The 17,544-nt window shown below is 25.6% G+C and overlaps 1 protein-coding gene across 1 annotated transcript; it reads right to left on the reverse strand.

Moving 5' to 3' along the window:
* Positions 1–918: 918 nt before the first annotated feature.
* LOC129972580 (uncharacterized) lies at positions 919–16,204 on the reverse strand. The gene is made up of 3 exons (XM_056086770.1): positions 16,147–16,204; positions 12,039–12,264; positions 919–2,780 (listed from the first exon to the last, which is right to left on the reverse strand). Exons 2-3 carry the CDS (start codon positions 12,251–12,253, stop codon positions 2,534–2,536), a joined length of 462 nt encoding a protein of 153 aa, XP_055942745.1. The 5' UTR covers positions 12,254–12,264; positions 16,147–16,204; the 3' UTR covers positions 919–2,533.
* Positions 16,205–17,544: the final 1,340 nt, after the last annotated feature.

Consider the following 17,544-nt stretch of genomic DNA (forward strand, 5'->3'; position numbering starts at 1 on the left):
GGATATTAAGTCGAATTCACTATCTGAAAAATTAAATTACAGGCTTAAGTCGATTATTGCTTTTTGGATTGGATTTCTCAGCTTCAAAAATCGTTCCATCATTAGGAGTAAACTGTTCCAACGTGTTTTAGAATCTAATATTTACATATATTCTGTTTTATTTTCAGCTAGTATATATTTTAGCAATATATCCTTTTTATAGGGGAACGTTTAAATATCTTAACAATTTTTTGAACTTTATAAATTATAGGAAGCAATTCTTGATAGGTTAATATTTCATCCTCATTAGCAATATCTTCTTCAACAATTACATTGTCATTATCTTCATTGTCAATATCACTCTCACTTCTTATTTTTTTTGAAAGTTGGAATCCGAAATTTCTATATCCACAGTATTTGGATTCTTCTGTTCTTTATCTTTTTGATATAATACATCTATTACTAATAATTGAATTCCATGTTCATAGCACAACTGCTGATTTGCACCAATCAACTTCCCAACTTTTTTCATAATTGTTGCTGCATCAGTCGTTAAGGATACAATATTTTCTTTCAGGGATAATCCATGTTTCGCTAATTTAGAATTAAGCTATTAATTAAGCCATTAATTAGCTAATTAATTTTGCCCGTTAGGGAGACATAAAAACAAAAACGTATACTATTTTGCTATGTTCGCGCTATCTGAACATAGTGGAGACAATTTTAAAAATTTCTAGTAAATACCGAAAAACCGGTATTTAAACGTGAATACCGGTATTACAAAATTGTACAAATGGCTCAAAATACCGGTATTCGGTATACCGGTATTGCAATCCCTAGTATCAAGACTTCGACGTTATTTATAAAAAAAAATGAATAACAAATTTTCTAAAAAGGAAGCAATGAAAATCCTTTGTAATGAAAATATTTTTATTTGTAAATATTACAAATATTATACATTGGTATCAGATAATATACATGTGATAAAATGTAATCTACTGTACATGAGTAGACATACAATAACATTTACAGTGATTATATACAACGTTTGGCGTCTATACAATGGCCCACTTCATGCGAAGTGATTTAAAATGATCACTAATTTTGCATATTTATAGTATTAAAGAAATTAATATAACATATATAAAGAAAAGCAAATTTCATAATGTCGTCCTACTTTTGTGTCAACTTTGATATGCAAGTCTAAATAAAGTAAATTATATGAGTTTTTTCCTTCATGCTTTATAGTTTTTCTCCGTTCTAAATGCACCAAGCTGTAGATTTTGTTATAAATGAAAAGAAATATCAGAGAAAGTATAAAGCATTTTGAACCAAAATTGATCAGAAATTTTAGAATAAAAAGAAATAAGAAAATTGTCTTCCGCTAATGATTAAAGAAGAAAGCTTCTGCAAAATATTTAATGCATAACTCTTTCAGCTAAAATTATTGTTAATTACTTTTCTGATATATTAAGAAATTAAAATCACAGCAACAATAACTTAGAAGAAAACTAAAAAGAAATAATTTGTTAACAAATTAAAAAAGAACATTAATTGTTTAGAATAAAAAGAACAACAAATTGCTGTTATGAAAGAGATAAGACATAAAAAAACAATGAGTTATTTAAAAATGAAAAAAAGATAACAGCAATTTATAAGAAGTTTAGTTTTATATTTTTTTAATCATTCCAAATTTATTCCATTTTATTAAATTCTATTCTTCTATTTCGAAGCATGTTACTCCAGTGATGCCAAATGGCATAAAGACTGGAAAAATTTGATATGATATGTGAAATGGTAGCTATGTGAAAAAGATTACAAATTAAAATACCAATATAGTTACAGAAATAAATTTACGAATTTCTGATAATTAATATAATGAATAAAAAAAAAACTAATTAATAAAGTAAATCAATGGCACATAACATTTCATTAGCTTATTTTTGAAAATGGAATTGACTTACTTGCTAATTATTAAGCATATATTTATAAAAATGGTGCACTAAAACTAAAAAGGACGAAAGAATATTAGATGAAGAAGAGAAAGAAAATTTAATGAAGAAAGTGAAAGATGGTTTGATATTTATTTTTTAGCAAATAAATGGGTATTTCAGAAACTCGTTTATTAAATTAACTGCCATATCTCACACCTGTAATTCATACATTCTGTTTGTCACACCGCTGACTTTTTAACTATAGTAGAGAAAGTGATCACAGAAAGTGTGAATCACAGGTGTGAGTCAAATAGCGTCAGTGACAAATGGTGTGTTAAAATCTAACATATGTAGTATATCAATTAGACAATATTATATTTAACGTGATTTTTTTTTACGATTTATATCTGAATTAAAATTCTGTACTTTCAAGATAACCTAAATACTAATGCAGTAATAAGACAAAGTAATAATACTGTTGATGTAAGAAGTTTCCTGAGCAAAGGGTATTTCGATTGCAAATATTGAAAGAGAGTTCTCAGTTCTCCTCTTGGAAGCAGTCTTTACCATTAGTGAATAACCATGATGATATGATGAAATTATTTCAATTGACAAGAGGATCAATATCCACCTCCTTTCATATTCCCATAGCCTCCCCCTCCTCCCATACCACCTCCGTATCCTCCTCCCATGCCACCTCCGTATCCTCCTCCCATGCCACCTCCGTATCCACCTCCCATGCCACCTCCGAATCCTCCTCCCATTCCGCCGCCGTATCCTCCTCCTCCTCCCATGCCACCACCGTAACCTCCCATTCCGCCTCCATATCCACCTCCCATGTCATAGCCACCTCCGTAGTCCATTTGCCTGAAAAAGAGAGAAAATGTCATAAGTATATATAAAACAGCAGGAATCTATAAGAAAATAAGTCAAGAGAAAATGTATTGGCAAATAAAAAATATTCATAATTTGGGATTAAAATTTTTTAATAGTAAATGTGTCACTATAAATGCATGTTTAGAATTCAAATGACTCACGATATCTAGACCTCTATATCTTGGGCTCAGGTGACATCCACGTCATCTGATCGCGGTTCAAAAGTGCGAAGTACGTCCCAAAATAGCTTTAGTGTTGCATTAAAAAAAACGGGACGTTAATTTAACTAAACTAATTTGGTACAAAATTTAATACAGATTTACAATCTGGTAAATGACACATATTCTAAATTTTATTCATTCTGCTTCTTGCTTTTTTTAATTATAATTGAAGATTGAACTACTCATTAAGAAAGAAACGTAGATATATATTTCCAAAAATGTTTTTTTTTTTTTTTTTGGAATGGAATGTTGACTTCGTCGGTATTCGAGGCTAAATTATTTGATTTTTAGCTTAGAATGAGGTAATAAAGAGTCAGAATGTGCAATTACGATTAATATTTGCGTTCTGTTGGCTCTTCAAGAAAGATGAATCATGGTGGTAATTCTTAGTAAAAGGAGAAGCTGCTGGCTTTTATGGTAGCGAATAAAATGGACCTGTTTTCAAAACACTGAAGACAGAAATGTCTCATTGGGAAATTCTACCACCGAGATGAAAGTACTCCATAGCATTTTATGACACACTACTGTTATTATAATAAATAAATAAAATATTTATATCCTAGTCAATCAAAAAATGATAATATTCCTACTCATAAATAATTTTTAATAAAATACTCTATCAAACCAGATTCTGTGATAAAACTTTGCTATAATTTTTGCAGCAGAATAAAGGGTTTTAATAAAACCCTTTATTTACAGAAATAAAGGGTTTTATTAAAAGTTATAATCTTATCCAGAAATAGAGTGTTATGCTATAATCTGTTCTGCATATAAGGGATATTTTTTATAAGGAATAAAGTCAGAAGTTGCTTTACGTAATGCATTTTCCTATTATTTTAGAAAATTATGCTCTCACTCCCCTAAAAAATCATAAATTTAAAAATAAGTCTTTATTACAGATATTAATTCCTCCCTCAAAGAAAACTTGTAAAAAATAAATTATTATATAAAAAAGAGCAAAAATTAGCTAAAGATAGAACGAATTAAAAAAAAAATTGGATTGAAAAAGAAATGAATATACAAAATGTTTTGTTTCAGTTATAAAGTCTTAATTACAGATTTTAAATCCTCCCCCCCCAATAAAATTTGTACAAAAAATAAATTATTATATAAAAAAGTGTAAAAAGTAGCAAAAAATGAAACGAATTAATTAAAAATTGGATTGAAAAAGAAATGAATATGCAAAATGTTTTGTTTCAGTTATAAAAGGCTTCGCTGTTTAGAATATAATCCTAACATTATAATTATTTATTGATAAATCATTGACCCTTTTGTTCATAAGACTCCCTACATACATCAAGTGAAACATTCATGGTAAATAAGTAAATTAATTTAAAAGTATTGCTTTTATTTTTCATGAATTCTGAAAGTGAACTGGAAGTTATGATCTCCCAATAATTTTGAAATCTTATACGTTTATACATCTGTGTGCTGTATTTAAATCTTTAGATACCTTTCTTCTAGAATTGCTTTTAATCATTTCACTGTGGTGAAGTTTGAAAATGTGCTGTGATTAGACAGGTTATTCCAAATTACAATAAATAAATAAATAAATAAACAAATAAAATAAAATAAAATAAAAAAATTCTTAAATAAAAAAAATCTACATGTTGTTTAATAAATCATTAATGATAATTTTAAATGTTCAGTTATTCATTTCTTAATCGCATTTTACGACCTGCATTTAAAATCAACATTTCTTAATGTATACGTCTTTCAGAAAAAGATCATGGACAGTTTCAATGCAAGGTAAAGTGGAGTTTTTTTGTTAATCGAATTTAATTCAAGTATTTCTGTATTTTTAAGAAAACGAGGCATAGGATTTGAATGGAAAGAAATCAGAAAATTAGAATTCAAATTGTAAGCAATTAAATTTGATTCGTATTCTTCTCAAAATCGTTATTCGATAACTCTCATTTAAACTTCATAGTACAATAGCTGTATATTATTATCACGCAAAATTTAAAAGTTAATGTAACGAAAATCCAACAATTTTACATTACTGTAACAATATTACTATTAAATGATTCAATCGAAATTCTAATTAACTAAATCGGAAAACTAAATAAAATGAAGTAAAATAATTAAATCCAATTATTTATTGAAATTTTATCAAGAATTTTAAATCAATGTGAATCAATAAGATTAGAAAGGAGAATGAATAAGAATAAGAATGAATAAGAGTAAGAATTAATAAGATTAATATGAATAAGAATTAATAAGAATAAGAATGAGTAAGAGTAAGAATTAATAAGATTAAAGAGAATTAATTAGAATAAGAATAAGAATGAGTAAGAGTAAGAATTAATAAGATTAATGAGAATTAATTAGAATAAGAATAAGAATGAATAAGAGTAAGAATTAATAAGATTAATAATAAATAAGAATGAACCAGAATAAGAATAAGAATGAATAAGAGTAAGAATTAATAAGATTAATAATAAATAAGAATGAACCAGAATAAGAATAAGAATGAATAAGAGTAAGAATTAATAAGATTAATAATAAATAAGAATGAACTAGAATAAGAATAAGAATCAAAAATATTAATACTAAATAAGAATTAACTAGAATAACTAGAATAAGAATAAGAATTAATAAGAATTTTAAGTTTATAATAATTAATAAAAATTTTATGTTTATAATAATTAATAATAATTTTAAAATAAATTTTATAACTTTTTCTCATTTTATTAATTTTAATTATTTTATTTTCATTCCTGAAGTTAAGTCTTCATTAACTTTTGCAATTTTGAATAGCTAAGTAGTTTTTTGTTGTTTAAAACAATGTTTGATTGGAAATGTTGCGCCAAAAATAAGTAAATATTGTTTGGTATTTTATTCTAAATCTATATCTCTTAAATGAGATAGAAAAAGAATTTGATTATATATTAATGGTTATAAATCCGGGCACGATATAGGAATTCGGAAAAAGTAACAAACAGTTCGTGCTCGTATAATTTTACTTAATGATACGTTTCTATCAAATAAAACTATTTAATGGAAGACAGCTGACCTCTTCACTTTCCTCTATTATCTTTCAAAATATGTAAATAAAAAGAAATAACTTCAAATGAAATAGATATTAATTCATATAAAATTCATTAAATCGTCAATTTCCGACTCTGTCGATTACTTGAACTTTTCTTGTCATGAATGTTCTAAAAATAACTTAAAGGGTCACGACTTGCTCATCTTTGCTGCCATCCAAATTCAAATTGTGGCTATTGAGGGCAAATTAGATTAAAAGGGGGAAAAAAGAAATCAAGTCCGAACTGGAAATGTCGAAATGGTTCAACAGTTGCGAAAGGAAATGTGCAAAAAAGAACATCTGATTGCATGTTATATTTAAAAGCATATTACGGATGAAATGCTGCAGACGATATTAAAGCAGTTCGTATTGTCTGCTGCATTGTGAAGAAGGAACAATCGTTTGGCAATTGAATGTTTATACGAGGAGACAGAAGTGAAGAGAATTATTTAAAGAAATTCTAAATAGATAAAATCTTTTATCACTTATCTGTCAAAGATGAGTGCAGATATTTTTTATAACATCATTATATTTGTATGCTAATTGCGTTTTATTTTATGTTAATTGACTTACTCTAAATTTCAAGAAACCTTATTTTATTCTAACAATAGATATCTGATTAGAATATACATATTTTACTTTCATTATCATCACAATTTGACATGGAACGTCCGAGGATCTTTAATATTGCCATAAATTAAATTAAATCTCTTTTAAATTTATTAAAAAGAAAAGAATAGAATTTTTCATCAACTTCTCACAGCTTCATTCAAGTGGAATAAGAAGATATACAAAATAATGTTTAATCTGTGTTCTAAAAATAATTTCTAATCACTCGAACTTCGACGTTTTTATAACTTTAACTTCTATGTTATTTGTACTTTTCATTTTTCCAAGAAATGAAAACGCTGTGTCAGCAAACTCCTTTTTAAAACTATTTACTATATGATAATATTTTCTCTCGGACTCTTTTTCCTACTTTTTGCATAATTGTTCGATATGCTATACCATGCTCTTGCCATGATTTGGACATAGAAAACTCGACAAAAAATCTAAAATGGACTATTTTTTAAGAGAAATAAAAAGTGTCAAAGAGCTCAACGACTGCTTCTTCAAATAATGTTTTACGTGTTTTATGTTTATAAAAAATAAATTTGATTTGATCCATTTATATGTGCAAAATGTCTGATTTATATACAATATTTTTATTGGACCTAATAAAAAAATATTAGCTTAAAAATTAAAAACATACTAAAATTAATTAGCTTAAAATATTATTAAAATCTATTAAATACTTATTAACATTAATTTGTTATAACTTTAAGAGTTGTAATTGCTTCAATGCCAATAGTATACTTCGATATATTAAGTTAAAAACTGGTTCAAAACTAATTTTTAAATTTAGCTCAATGATTTACAGATTTCTCTAATCAGTATATATTTTAATAAGAAAAAAGAAAATATTTTTAAAAGTTCATATTATCTGTAAAATACTATTTCCATTTTAGCACAATTCTCATCTCAAAATTCTATTGTTTTAAACAGACGAACAATGAAAAGTCAGGTAAACTAAATAGTTAAAACAAATAATGCTTCAAATATAAATATGTTACAAAAAACGTCTAAAACCAATTAAACAGCGTATGGCAGCTTTCAAAAGGTAGTATAAACTGTAAAAGTGTATCCTATTTATAAAAGGATTATTTTTATGAATTTTAGACAGCTTGTAGCTTTTCTCTGAGTCGTCTGCTGACATAACGTATTTTTTTTAGACGTTTTCCATTGTTTGCATCACAATAGAAATTGCTGTAATGCCATTTGGGATGAATCTTTGGGATAAAAAAAAAGGTCAACTACTCAAAATGGCAGTGACTTGTTTTAAAGATTCATCGCTTTCACCTTTGGAATAGAAATAGAAACACTGCTTTGACAATGAGTCACATGTAATCTTGTATATAACTTGGTAGAAAACAGAAGAGAATCTAAACGGATAACTTTAAATAATCGTTACGTCCGAGGAAATGTGAAATAAAATAGAGCTTACAAAAGTTTAAAGTGGGAAAATTTGCAGTAGGTAATTTTATCCGTAATAAAATTTAAAAATCGTGGGAAATATTATCGTGGATAAAAAAGAAATTAAATACGATTTTTCTTTTTTTAGTAAAATAAAAAATATATGATACTTTCTATAAATACTTAGAGAATACAAGAAATATTTTAAAGCAAATAATCATGATTTATATATAGTTGCAAATTTTAAAATTGTCGACTTTATAAAGCATTTCGTCAAATGGTACTTTAATCGAAATAATTGAATACATTTAAAAAGACAAAAAAGTTCCAAAAGAGTATAAATAAATATTTTCTGCCAAAAGAAAAAAAAGATTCCGAATTTTTAATAATATGAGATTGCAATCTGTTTTTGAAATAATTCTTTAGATGCTGTTTTTTTTTTATTTCCAGATAATTAGAAGCAATTTATTTAAATTTCAACTGACTTGAAATACTAAAATTTCTTATTTTTATTATCTTATTGTGCTTTCTTTTATGTTTCTAACTGAATATATTTAAAAAGAAAATAAAAAGGATAAATAAATATTTTCTATAAAAATGTTTTCAAATTCATTAATATTGAAATTGCAATCTGTTTTTAGAACAATTTGTAAATTTTCTTTTTCTTTCCCGAAGCATGAGAAGCAATTTATTTAAATTTCAACTGATTTGAAAACGGATTTTTTTTTTACTATCCCATTGTACTCTCTTTTATTTATCTAACTGTTATCTCATTTATAATTGTCTCTAATTTAAATTATTTTTTTAAAATATAAATTGCAACTAAGTTTACTCTTGTAAGATCATGTTAAGTAAGGTTTTTAATTCAATATACGACAACCCATAAATCTGAATAAAACAGAGCTATTATTGTTACAACGGAAATTCTACTCCTTTTAAAAAAAATAAACATGCAAATTATAATTGTATTATAACTGAAACTCAAACTATATTGTGAATAAATATTGCTTAGTTTCAAACATACGGCCAGCGTAGTAATTCAGTAAGAGGAAGTATTCAAAATATATGCCTCTAGCAATCCATGTTAGGAATACCAAAAATATTTCTTCCCTTGTCATGTCCACCTGGCTTCTTGACCGCCAAGAAATGCAGGATACTCATTATTATTCAGGTCAGACAGCTATTGCTTCGGGCAAAAAGAAAAAAAAACCACCTTCTGAAAATTTAACGTTTTGTTTATATTTATTTTCATAATTATAGCTTATTTTTTTTATCGTCTAAAGGTTTTAGTTATTTTTATATTAGATTAAAAAGACGGGAAGCTAAAATCTGAGTAGTAATGACTCGGAGAAAATTAATAGGAAATTCAATTTAACATTGGACTATTTTGGGCTATATGAATATTAATTGATGTTGATTATAAGTATTATAAAGAGAAAAATAATTGAATATTGAATTTTATTATATTAAAGGGTATTTCATTAATTGAATTCAAGAATTATATTTTTATTAGAATATTTAATTCAAGGTTTCAAGTTTAGGTTGCTTTGGGAGTTCAAATTCTGAACGCAATTATTTTATTATTTTTGAGATTGTGATAGAAAAATTAAATGAATCATTTTTTGATTTAAATATATTTAATATTTAATAATTGAATTTAAAGTATAAAACTGCTTTAAATATTTCAGTTTTTCAACAAATAATTTTTTCAATGTATGTTTTTAATATCAAATGACATTTGCAATCAAAATTCCGATTTTTTTTAAAAATTAATCTAGAAATATTAGATTAAAACTTGTCATTTCTTTTGCAATTTAAGAAAATGCGTGATTCAGAAATTTTTTTCAAAATTTTAAATCGTAATGTTTTTCAAATAAAAATTGCTCGGTTTGTAGTACATGGAAAATGCTTGTCTATTTAGTGAATGACTTTAATTTGTCAAGCAACTTATCTGCTTCATTTCCTACGAATTTTTCATTATCTGTAATGATAATATCGGATTTTTTCCCTATCTTAAATAGATGTGCAGTCTTTTATTTATGACAAATATGAAAAAAATCTTCCATATTCCTTATAAATGCAAAAATAAATAAATAATAATAATGTTTTATCTTCAGTTAGTAAATTGAAATTGGTGATATTGCATTCAATGCGAAGCTTTACGTTATTTCGAGAAATATTCATCAATTTCATCTTAAAAGTATAGAACGACATATAATCTGTGTATTCTTATCAATACAATCTTTTTTTAATTATATTATTAGAAAGCATAAAATATGAGCTCATTTTAGAAGTAGATTAATACATTTAAAAATATTTCTATTATCACAAATTCTTACTGATTAGATGTAAATACGATCTAAATTTTTTAATCAAGTTGAAAAATAAAAACTAAAAAAATATTTTGAACATTTTTTGTCCTAAAAATATTATTTTTTAGTCAGAATAAATATCCAAATATGAAATTTAAGATATTTGGAATAAAATTATATTAAATGTAAGTAACTTGTACATTATAATGCTCCACAACCAATACAGTTTTTGCCAATTCTAGAAATTTTGTTTCTTTGACACATATTTGATATAAATTATAAGCTAAAGGATATTAGTCTTATTTCCATAGTATCAATATTCTTCTGAATGAAACCGAAAGCATAATTGGACATATTGACATATAATAATTAGACATATTGATATGTCTAATACATAAATGCAATCCGTATCCGTTATTTTGTGCATCGATCTGGCTTTATTTATTTTTATTTATAGCAATTGAAGAAACACTGAGTCTACTATTATGTGATGATTCCGGTAATTATCAGACATAAACAGATGACGATATTGGATTTAGTGCATTTTGTCCAAGCTATCACACCACACCAGCAGGAAATAATTGTTTTCTGAGAGCGGATTTAATGGCATGTATCTAGATCAGCACGCACATTGAATATTTATCAAAATGAATTCTGAAAGCCAGAAACTTCTAGTAATATTTCCAATATTTTACAACCAAGTCGATGCAAATCATATTTTGTGTATCAGAGAAGTATAGATATTAATTTATCTTTTTTAAAATTAATAGAAATATCATATTTTACTGGCACAATATTAGATTTAAACCAGTGGAAGCTGTCTGCCTAAAATTTTATCGCATATTCTTAAATAAAAGTGTTATTTTAGAAAACGCTTTGCATAACACTAAGGCGCACTTATTACGAAATATTAAACTTTGGCGAGAATTTAGCATTTTTACTGAATCTATCTTGTGACCTTTGGCGAGTTTTTTGCTGATCAATCCATGGCATGCGATTAATGATGGCAGAAAATCGAATTTGTGCTTTAGAACGTTTTTTCCAACTTATTGAAACAAAAATGTGACACAAAATTGCATTTGCAGTCAAAAAAAATTCTATACCAAATTTGATATATAATATTTAAGTATCAGCGTTTTTTAGTTATCGCGCCTACAAGACTGACAGAAGGTCAACTTATTGTCGAATTTGTCTCATAATTTAATAGGTGTTCTACACTATAGATATTAAATCTGTATACCGAATATTATTTATTTAACTCTTCATTTTGTTGATGTAGTATTAACTTATATTCAAACAGCCGGACAGACAGACGTCCCCTGAACTGATTTTACTCAAAATTTGATAGAAATCTGCAAATTCGGTGTAAAGACCGTATACTAAATTTCAGCTGTTTTTCTGAAAACGTTTTTGAGGTATCTGTATTAGACAGACAGACGGATATTATTCAAAAATGTGATTTTCGAACTCAGGGTGGACTCTTTAGATTCGTCAAAATCTTGATATTCAATTTTTTGACGATTGCTATACTTTTTCTATACTACGCATGCGAGAAAGTGAAAATTGATACAATTTATTTACTCCCTAAATGAGTATTTTAATTTTTTGGTGAAGTATTTTAAAATAGTTTAAGACGAACTTATTCATAAGGAATAATTTAAGATCAACTTACTCGTAGGGAATGTGTTTTATGTGCTCCTGGAAAACTGGGATAGGCAGTGGAAGAGGTAAAGGAAATAGAATTTTCTTCCCTGTCAAAGCGTTAGCGAGCAGAAGCGCCTTGACGAGCTTCTTCATTTTCAATTTGTGGCCAGCTTCAACTGAACGGAACATGCAGGAACTGATTATCATCGTGACGAGTACGGCGACGAAGATTTTTCGCAGCATCTTGAATGTTTCTGCAATTAAAATGAAAAGTAAAAATACTTTAAGTGCTGAATAAATCAAATATAGCCATGTAGATCCCATGATGAAGAGCGTATGAGTTGCTTATTTCAGCAGTTTTGTGAAATTGGCATCATAGAAAAAATTTCATTTTCATTCATTTATTTAAATAGATTCTAATAAGAAATCAAATTCTAGTATAATATTATAGATGGACACCATTTATTTATTAATTCTATATTCAAAAAGGATTTATCTGGATTATTCTTGAATTTAGACGATGTCGATTTGATGGTATGATAGTATCCAATAAAATTACGAGATATACTATATTTATGCATATTCATATTCGTGTTTTGAAGTATAAGATTTGTCAATGCCTTGAGAATGCATTTATTTTTTATATTTTATTACTTAATTGTTTTATTTCAATATTTGATTTCTTAGTCTCTTAGTATTTAATAGCTATCTTTAGCTGATTTAAGTCGATGTCTGATTAAATCAAAACAAATCAAATCAAATGTAACCAATTTCCAGTTTTGAAAATACACAAGGGTTATTTTAGGACGGATCTCTTGATATTTGAAAAAGGATATCTTATGAAAACTTCTCACTCCTACGAAATGGTCCCAATTTTTGAAGTTATGTAATTTAAATATGTAATTCATTATTTCATATGGTATTTAAATAGAATCTTTGTGCTCAAAGATATTAAATATCGTGATTTTCAAAAAAGAAATTCCACATGCAGGTTTTGTGTTTTAAAGGATAATAACCAACCAACTAAACAAAAATTATCATCTTAACATATTCTATAATGGATTTAGTTTTTGAGTTAATTATAAAGAGTAGGCACGCACTGCCATCCAAATAAAGGATTCACTAATTATTTGAAACTTGTTTAATATATTGGTTGATTTCGGATTTGTATAAAACATATGAAATCTTCATTTCAAAAATGGCTTGAATCTAAGAAACATAGTCTCCAGATGTGGTAATATTTAAAAAAAATAGCATTATTCCATAGCTGTAGTTAAAATTATGATTAATATTTTTAATGCACGAATATATTTCGTCGTCATTAAAATCATTATTACCATGATTTTATTATTTTATATTGTTTTACAATATTTATATAAAAAAGAAAACTTAAATTCAGAATAATTACTATCCGTTTGAAACAATTAAGATATAAATTGCTAAAAAATCAATTTGTCAATTTTCCAATAAGTATTTAATATTTTATTGAGTTTGACATTCCAAATTATCTTTCAAGATAAAGAGAAAATATATTTATTCTAAAAATTTCTTTGAATCATTATGATAATATCCATATAACAATGCAACAATTACATTGCAATATTCATACTAATCATTACCATAATTAATAAGTACTGTTATTAAATATTACCATCATTATATTAACATTTAAACTTCATTTATCTCAAATTTTCTTGAAAAAAAGGAAAAAAAAATTATTAATAAATTTTCTAAATTTATCTAACGAAATAGTTCAAAAATGAATAATTGGCTTGATATGGGGAAAACTGTTAAAACGATTGAACTGTTAAAACTGTTAAACGATTGAATGAAATACTAATATTATTATACAAAAAATAAAAGAAATTACTTGTACAACGTAATTCTACCAGGTTGATTCATTTTACAAGGCAATTATGACTTATAATAGCTTCAATTAAAATAGCTGAAAGAGGTAAAAAATGGCATTTTTATAATTTGAAGCAAGTGATTTTTAAAATAGTGAAAATTACTGCATCTCTAAATACAATTAAAGAAGAAATCGCAGAAGATTTCTGATAATAAATGAAATTTAATATAAAAGGTGATTTATAATGCATATTAATAAATTTATATTTTTATCACTAATTTTAATTATTATTATTAATTTAATATTTGTCTACATGGCTTATCGAGCATATTTCAGTGCTTTTAAATTCAGAATATAGATATATAAAAATTTAATTATTGTAATTGAAGATCGATTAAAATGGACATATTTTCTTAACATGTCCATTTATGTCTTAAAATTTAAGCAAAAATAAAAACACAAGTAAGATTATTTTCATATTAATTTTCCTAGAAAATTATTTCCAGAAGTCTAGAAATTTTTCTTTTTAGAATATATTTTATACGAGGAATAAAACATCCATTTTTTATCATTTGATATTCGCATTCATACTTTTAGAAATGCCGAACCCAGAATTTAAAATTAATATGTGTTTTCAAGATTCTTGAAATATAAAATCCTGTACTTTTACTGAAAGGTAATTCTGGTATAATCTGAAACTTTTGTTAGAGAAAAATATTTTGCGAACTCAAGGAACATCAAAACTTTTAACTTGATTGAAATAAAACATATTAATGAACTTGATTATTTTTTTGCATATTTTTTATACGCTGATTGAAAATAATTGTTGCATGATCTTACCACTTTCAAGGAACAGATAATTTAAATTATTTTTCATTTTTGAAAAAAATAATTAGATAGAAAAACTGATGAAATTACATATAATTAGGAATATTCTGTGCTTAAAAATAGTATAAAATCAGTATTAAGAAAAATAAGGGGATTTTTTAAGCACAAAATTCTTTTAGATGGAAAAACTTATTCTTTTGGCAAATTAAAATCTAATAGAACACTTTTCCAAAATTATGATTTAAAATCCAGTAAGTATTTATTTTTAAGCCACAATGCATACTTTTAAAATATCGAAAGAAATTTATATATTTTTTTCTTTGAAAAATTGTTTTTTTTCCTTTATTATTTTTTTTTACAAATTCGATTTCATTCTGGTAATTGCGATAGGAATCCTGTCAGTCATAAATATGTGACAAATGCGAAAACTGCTCTTTTGTAGATCAAAAGATTTAGAATAGCCATCATAATCTGTAAACAATAAATGTACTACTAATATGAAAAAATATTGAAAAATTGAGTTTAGAAATCATGAAATTCACATTTTTCAAATTTTTCAGAGCCTAATTTATTAAACATATTAAAATTATAAACTTCATAAAATATATAAATTATTTTTTATTTTTAAAGAAAATTTGCATTCTACAATGAGAAAATTTTAGAAAAAGAATTAATTCGAAGTTTTTTTATTTTTTTTTATTGTATTTAACAATAGACGGAAGATAATTTAAAATATTAAAATTATAAATTTCATTCTTTCATTTTTTTTCATAATTTTTTCTTCAAAACATTTCGAACGCAGTTTCAGATTATCTCTACAAAACGTAATGTAATCCTTCAAGAAAAAAATATTTCTAATATTTTAAAAACCGAAAAAAGTTATATTTTCTTAACTTTACGATGAAACTTTTTTCAATAGATTTCAGTTATACATTTTTATTTTTAATGAGAATTTGCTTAATTTATAATCTAAGACCTTTTAAAGCTTAATTTCAGAAAAAAAAACTAAAAATACTGTAAATATCACTTTAAATTGCTGTATGTAATACTTTGAAAGTAAAAGAAAAAGGTTCCTTATCACGTTTCTTAAGAATAAAATAAATTTGTCTTTTTTATGTCATAATAAAAAGACGATGATATTTTTTGCGGATTAGAAACGTTAATTAATAATCCAGGCCTTTTAATGTTCATTTTCACTAAAAATTAAGAATACGATAAACATATCTAATTATTTTAATGCCAAATTTGAAATAAATGAAAAATCCTTCCTAGCTTTTTTTATATATAGGAATTAAATTTTTACTATTTAAGGATAAATTCATGACTTTTAAAAGCTAAATTTCATTAAAAACCAAGGAAAAAGATAAATATTTCAAAAATATTTCACCTGAAGTGTTCCGAAGGTAAAAGTAAAAATTCCTTACAAGTCTTTTTTCAAATGAATAAAATAAATCCTTACTGGTTTGGAAGGGTATATTCCAAGAAGACAACCTTTTACCAAGAACGTCGAAACTGAAACTGACGGAAACTACTGCGTACGAGCCCCTTTTAAAACCGCGAACCCCTCGCTTCCAAATCGGAAGTTCTTTGAACTATAACCGTCGAGGTGAAAATAAAAAAAGAAAAAACAAAACTGCATTAAAATTAAAATCCTGCAGAAGAGGAGGAAAGGAGAAAAAAGTAGAACAAAAAAATAATAGCTGGAATCTTAGAGAAGGAAGCCGAGGAGAAGCACTTGGAATTAAAGTTAAAAAAAGCATAGAGCGCGAGAGGTGAATGCTAGCGAAAGGAGTATGCTCCTCCCACAAGCTTTAGGACTGGCTGACTGGACTGGGTCAGCTTGGACTCAGTCGGGGTTGATTGTTTTTTGCTTTTTTATTGCCTTTTGGTTGAAGTTTTTTCCCAAAATGACAACGAAGGGATGCTTAACCTGTATAAGCAGATGATTGTTAAGCAATAAATGCTGCATTTTTAGAAAAGTAGTCGCTTAAAGCGGCTAAAGGAGTAAATGCAAATTATGTCATCGTTTTTATGATTTTAGTACTTGTTCCGTATTTGAAATGGCGGATTTTATTTTTGTGGGAATTAATTTCAAGGTATTTGTTATTCACAAATAATTTTGGCATCGTTAGTATTATGAGTAATATATATTATGACATATTTTTATTAACTATGATAAGCAAGTCAATAATTGAATATTTGGTATTTGAGCAAAACTGTATGGCATAAATTAATAATTATTTTTATAAACAATTTTTGGTGTCATTAAGATGATGAATAATGGATATTATGGCCTATTTTGTGTATTTTGATGAAAAAGCTAATTAGTTATTTAATTCATATTTGCTAATAAATATTTAACAATATTTTCTAATAATTCTTCTTTGCTAATAAATATTTATCAATATTTTCTTTTAACAATATTATTATTAAAGTGCAATTTTGGGAAGATTGTCTTAGGATAAATGTTTACACAAGAAAATTGAAATCGGATTGAAAATATTTTAGAAGATGAAATCGAACATAAAACATTTTATATTATAGAAAAATATTTTATATTTATAAAATATAAATAATATTTTATATCATAAAATTTATATATTAAAGTAACATTTTATATTAATAACATTTTAAAGTATTTTTAATGATAAAATTTTAAAACAGTATTTAAGGTATATTTTATTATTAATAATAAAATAAAAATATGTTTGCAATTTATAACTATTATCTTTGAGCAAGTATTTGAAATCCTTCGTTTGAAATCATTTCAATAAATTTAAATAAGTTTAAAAAATTTAACTTCAATAACTTAAAGTATGATTTTCGTTTCAGTTAATTAAAATTTTCTGTTCATTTT

The sequence above is a fragment of the Argiope bruennichi genome, chromosome 6, assembly GCF_947563725.1.
Source record: "Argiope bruennichi chromosome 6, qqArgBrue1.1, whole genome shotgun sequence".
In the NCBI taxonomy this organism is placed as follows: Eukaryota; Metazoa; Arthropoda; class Arachnida; order Araneae; family Araneidae; genus Argiope; species Argiope bruennichi.

Bases quoted from the DNA above. Each gene is read 5' to 3' on its own strand.
- LOC129972580 (XM_056086770.1), bottom strand. From the start codon at position 12,253: ATGCTGCGAAAAATCTTCGTCGCCGTACTCGTCACGATGATAATCAGT. The intron at 2,781-12,038 runs GTAAGTTGATCT...TCTCTTTTTCAG, and splicing joins ATAAAACACATTCCCTACGA to GCAAATGGACTACGGAGGTG.